Here is a 6,000-nt window from a genome sequence, read left to right as displayed (position 1 = left end):
TTTTTGCTATAATAAATATCCCCAAAATTAAAAAAAAAAAACATTTCTTCATCAGTTTAAGCCGATATATATTCTTCTACATATTTTTGGTAAAAAAAAATAATCGCAATAAACGTATTGATTTTTTTGTGCAAAAGTTATAATGTCTACAAACTATGGTAAAGATGTATGGCATTTTTATTATTTATTTTTTTTTTACTAGTAATGGCGGCGATCTGTGATTTTTAGCGGTACTGCGACAGACAGATCGGACACTTTTGACACATTTTTGGGACCATTGACATTTATACAGCAATCAGTGTTATAAAAATGCACTGATTACTGTGTAAATGTCACTGGTAGTGAAGGGGTTAACACTAGGGGGCGATCAAGGGATTAAATGTGTGTTCCCTTAGCCCCGGTTCACACAGAGGCGGCACGACTTGCAGGTCGTCTCACCGAGGCGACCTGCACACGACTTCCACGGAGACTTGCAAAACGACTTCTGTATAGAAGTCTATGCAAGTCGTCTCAAGTCACCCCCAAAGTAGTACAGGAACCTTTTTCTAAGTCGGAGCGACTTGCGTCGCTCCTATTAGAACGGTTCCATTGTACAGAACGGGAGTCGACTTGTCAGGCGGCTAGGTCGCCTGACAAGTCGCCCCTGTGTGAACCGGCACTTAGTGTGCTCTAACTGTATGGGGAGAGGACTGAGTAGGAGAGGAGACATATTGCTGTTCCTACTTAGCAGGAACAAACGACATGTCTCCTCTCCACTGACAGCACAGGGATCTGAGTGTTTACACACACGAATCCCCGTGCTGGTGCTCGTGTACGCGATCGCGCATGGCCAGTGGCGATTGTGCCCGCCAGCCACGCGCATCGGGGTCCCCCAATGGTGGCCGAAAAAGGGAAGGACGTACCCATACGGGATTTCACCCAGGAGAGCCATTGTGCCGCAGTATATCTGCGTGAACCGGTCTGGAACCGCTTAAAGCAATAAGCAATTGCAATTTGCATTTTTTTGAAATTGTTTTTACTTCTTTTTGTTCTTTGTTCAGTCTTAAAGCGTTTGTAAGGTAACGTCATAATGTGAAACTTACCTTAGAACGAAGCTGTTTCAGCACCTCGATGACATCGCTGCAGCCGCTTCCATCCTCAACCCTCTTGCTTCCGGGTTCGCGGGCTCTGGCTGTATGACTGGCTGGAGCCGCGGTGACGTCTATCGGGCGCATGTGGGCGGGAACCACCATTCCCCTCACAGGGCTCAGAAAGGAACGGTACGGGTGGCCTTTCCTTCAGAGCGCATGCGTCAGTGATGTCACTGGCTGCATGTAATGTAAATATCCCCTAAACAGTGCACGTTTAGGGGATATTTACACTACCCAGTGGTGGCTGGTGTTTTTTTTGGGGGGGGCGGCAAACAACCCCCCCCAGACGACCGACGGCACCCCTGCCCTTATCCCCCTGCCCCCTGTCGGCCGGTTGGTCCGGCACTTACCCCATATGGCAGTGGCAGGTGGAGGGCAGCGGCTTCTTTGTCCTCTTCTCCATCATGGCGACTTCTGCCGTGCATCTCCTCTCTCTTCCTCCTAGACATCCAATAGTATCGCCTTTCCTTTCAGCTAATCCGGTGATGGGTCTCAAGACCTGCTTCCTGATTGGCCAGGAGGAGGATCAGTGTGGCAATAGTGAATATTTATTCTCTACTGTCTCACAACTGGGTGGGCTCGGAGCGCAGTGTTCTGTGCCCCAAGCCCATCCTTTTTTGTAGCCAATTAGAGCCTCAGGCCCCCTGATGAAGATCAGGGGGCCGGAAGCATGGATGGGGGGGGTGGCGCCCGTAATGGATGGGCTGCCACTGACACTACTGTAGCAAGGTCCCAGGCCTCCCTTGGTCTAATGAGAACCTCCAGGGCCAGAGATAGCTGACATCCTTCTGTATATGGTGGGTTGTGAGGCATAGTGGGTGCAAAGTAGTTAAAGTCACTGGGCGCCAGACACTTCTTGAATGCAAAAGAGATTTTTATTTATCTTAATAGAACTTTGAGAAAGAGGGTTAGGGGCAGGACACTCTTAGGTAGTTGCAAGATTAATTGGCAGACTCCGAGACTTCAATAGGAGGACAGCCATGCAGGGAAAGGCATCCAGCGAGATGCCACATCTGCATGTGCAGGAATAATGTCTCCTATGGCAACAGTCTTTAACAGTTCCTAACGCAAAGTGTAACAGTTCCTTCACTTCCACTACCACCACTTCTTGTAGTTCTTCAGCTCACTGAGCTCCCAGCTCTCTCACTAGACTAGATGATTCTCTACCACAGAATCCCTTGAGCTAAGCATCTTCTTCAAGCGTCACCGTCGCCTCTCCGCTGGGTCCATAGCTTGGTACTCAAGATACCCCTCAAGCTTCACCCCCACTGGCCTGCTCGGTCCCTGGCTTAACACACAAGGCTGCTCTGCAAGCATCACCTCCGCTGGCTGGGTCCCTGACTTGATACCCACTGAAGTTTCCCGATTCTTCACCGTCCCCGGTTGGTGAGAATACTGCTCTGGTACTTGCTTCAGTGACTCACGGTGGTCCCTAGTAATGAGGTGGATAGTCCCTTAGTGGCGACAGCTTCCCCTCTACCTCCGACCACAACTGGTTCCCCGGCCGGCAGAACCGTCACTTCTGGTTGGACTGCAAGTCGCAATCCCAACCCTACGCTGCTCTCTTGCTTCTGGATAGGCCCTCAGACAGCCTAGCAGCCAGATGTGCCCGGGATAGTCCCAATCTCCAGCTTAGCAGCCCGGGGCAATACAACACAAATCCACCCAGACAGCCATCAAGGTGGCACAGAACCCACGATCACCTGACTCCACCTGAATATATAGGTTCTCCCAGCAGGCCAAGGGACCCAAGAAAACCCCTGCCCATTGGCTGGGATACCCCATATACCCATAATCTGACCTTGTATTGCCCCTTCTCTTATCTAATGCCACCAGATACCTGGCCACCTAGTGGCAGAAGAAAGAAGTGCAGCAGTGCCAGCTCCACCCTTTGGGGTTACAGTAAACAGGACAAATATAGAGGATGAACCCCCTAAGCGTGGACACAGACAGCATTAAAAACCTCACAGGGGTTCCAATCCCTCTCTTCTACCTGACCCTATACAGATGTGTCCATAGCTCCCAACTGTCCCTGATTTGGAGTGACTGTCCCTGATTTTTAGCAATGCCCCTCTGTCCCTCATTCCTCCTCATTTGTCCCTCATTTTGGTCTGATCTATATAGACAGGGTTGCCAACCGCCAGTAAATTTACTGACAGTTTGTAAAAATCTGTGATTTTTTTTAACAACTGCCAGTAAATATCAGGGGCTGATCATTTCATGCTGTATTGACTTTTTAAGTGTTATTCGGTTCAATACCGGGCATTTTCACCCCCTTCCTTCCCAGACCAATTTTTAGTTTTCAGCGCTGTCGCACTTTAAACGACAATTGCGCGGTCGTGCGATGTTGTTCCCAAACAAAATTGACGTCCTTTTTTCCCTACAAATAGAGCTTTCTTTTGGTGGTATTTGATCACCTCTGCGGTTTTTATTTTTTGTGCTATAAACAAAAGAAGAGCGACAATTTTGAAAACAACACAATATTTTTTACTTGTTGCTATAATAAATATCCCAATTTTTAAAAAAAAAAACAAATTTTTTCCTCAGTTTCGGCTGATACGTATTCTTCTACATATTTTTGGTAAAAAAAATCGCAATAAGCGTATATTGATTGGTTTGCGCAAAAGTTAAAGCGTCTACAAAATACGGGATAGATTTATGGCATTTTTAAAAAAAAATTATTTATTTATTTTTTCTACTAGTAATAGCGGCGATCGCGATTTTTTTTCATGACTGCGACATTATGGTGGACACATTGGACACTTTTGACACAGTTTTTGGGACCATTCACATTTATACAGCGATCAATGCTATAAAATTGCATTGATTACTGTATAAATGTGACAGGCAGTGAAGGGGTTAACCACTAGGGGGACACAAGGGGTTAAATATATTTCCTAAGGGAGTGATTCTAACTGTAGGGGGCGGGGACGTACAAGGGGAGGAGACCGATCAGTGTTCCTCTGTACTGGGAACCATAGGTGTGCGCAGCCTACTGCATTAGGGTGTGCACCCCAAAGCTCAAACACACATGAACGCCACCTGCTGTCACAGGGAGGAGGCTCTGATGGTGGGAGACAGTTGATTGGGAGCATATTACCTTACATCCTAAGTATAGGTGTAATGTGTTCCTAGTTGAACCTAGCCTTTAATATAATAGGGGCATTTACACTGTCCACCGGCACCCCAACCACCCACCTGGTGCCACCCTTGGATAATGCTAATGCACATGGGGTGATTAGGGTGTGCCCAGGCACACCCGGCACACCCTGTGCGCACGCCTATGCTGGGAACACAGATCGGTCTCCTCTCAACTGACAGGACGTGGATCTGTGTGTTTAGACACACAGATCCACGGTCCGGCCCGGTTAACGGGCAATCGCGGGTGCCCGGCTGACATCGCGCGCGCCCCCTAGATGGCCGGGAAGCCCAGGCCGTCATATGACGTCCACCCAGGATGGGAGATCCTATCTGCGGACGTCATATTACTATGGCCGGGTAGGGAAGTGGTTAATCAAGGAAATGACTTTGTTATAGGTATTGTCAGTGTTTCCATACCATGTTTATACTATTCAAATATTCATTGTGTTAGTTTTCAATAGGAGTTCTGTAATTTCTCAGGTTGCCAGTAAAAAATGTGCTCCGCCAGTAAATTTTCCATGTTTTGCCAGCAAAAAAAATGCTGCGGGAGGTTGGCAACCCTGTATATAGATATATATAAAATACACTTTTTATCTATCAAAAAGTGTTTCCCAGTGCTAAACCTTTCATCTGATCTCTAAATGGCTGCATTTGTAAATTCCAAAAGCCAATATAAAGGAATAGTAGTGGTAAAAAAAAAGCACCTGTGTGTTTAAGCAATCTTGTTTTTTTGTATAATTCTCCTTTAAGGGGGCGTGACAAGGGGCGTGTCCTATGCCTGCATACTTTTGCTGATAGGTGTCCCTCATTCCCATCTCAGAAAGTTGGGAGGTATGCATGTCTCTGATGAAGTACACCAGGTTTTAGTACTACATACAAAGCACACCTCGCTGTAAACGTTATTCATTCCAGCCTGGACTTTAAAATTTTAATATTTCCATTTATTTATTTATGTCGCTCAGTTACAGAAACCAATTAGAATTCATTGAGCTGAAGTCCGCCCCACACAAGACGCGTTCTGATTGGTTACAATAGATCCCAGGTATTCACGCGCCGATGTCCTAGCATGCCTAGAGGTGGCGCGCTGGGCTTCTCTCCAGCAGGGGGAGCTCTCAGCTCCGGAGCCGCTCTCTCTCAGCACTCCTCTCTATAGTGTGCTCGCTCTGAGAGGCCGCTGAGGGCTTCTCCCCGGGAGTGCGACCGGGAGAGCGCAGAGCATCATGGGGAAGCGCGACAACCGGGTGGTGAGTACAGATCCCGGGGTCGTGCTGGAGAATGTATATTATATATATATATCTGGAGCCCAGTGACAGAGAAGAGACTGTGCTGTACATAGGAAGATGTCCTATCACCGCCATTATCCGTCACCATGGTGATAGAGAACCGATGAGGGGTCACTATGGGGGACACTGATCTGTACACTTCAATGGGACGTCATCATGGGCTGAGGTGTGCTGGTCCCGGGCAGACAGGGACTGTCTCATCCCATATACATGTCTGTCTTCTCAGCACACATCATATATTACTAGTTCTAGAGGAGACAGTCCATGTCCGGGACCAGAACACCTCATACAAAAGTAAGTACACCCCTCACATTTCTGTAAATATTTTATTATATCTTTTCATGTGACAACACGGAAGAAATGACACTTTTCTACAATGTAAAGTAGTGAGTGTACAGCTTGTATAACAGTGTAAATTTGCTGTCCCCTCAAAATAGCTCAACACA

General features: G+C 47.3%; 1 protein-coding gene across 1 annotated transcript in view; it reads left to right on the top strand.

The window, feature by feature from the left end:
- Window positions 1–5,365: 5,365 nt before the first annotated feature.
- Window positions 5,366–6,000, top strand: part of FAM133B (family with sequence similarity 133 member B) — a 37,724-nt gene continuing 37,089 nt past the window's right edge. The window contains exon 1 of the mRNA XM_073629635.1: window positions 5,366–5,515. Within this exon, the coding sequence (XP_073485736.1) occupies window positions 5,492–5,515 (24 nt within the window). The 5' untranslated portion in view covers window positions 5,366–5,491. The remainder of the gene's footprint in view (window positions 5,516–6,000) is intronic.

The sequence above is a fragment of the Aquarana catesbeiana genome, linkage group LG05 (genome assembly GCF_042186555.1).
Source record: "Aquarana catesbeiana isolate 2022-GZ linkage group LG05, ASM4218655v1, whole genome shotgun sequence".
Taxonomy (NCBI): domain Eukaryota; kingdom Metazoa; phylum Chordata; class Amphibia; order Anura; family Ranidae; genus Aquarana; species Aquarana catesbeiana.
Note: the sequence above shows the minus strand (reverse complement) of the source record. Positions and strands in the feature narration are given on the sequence as shown.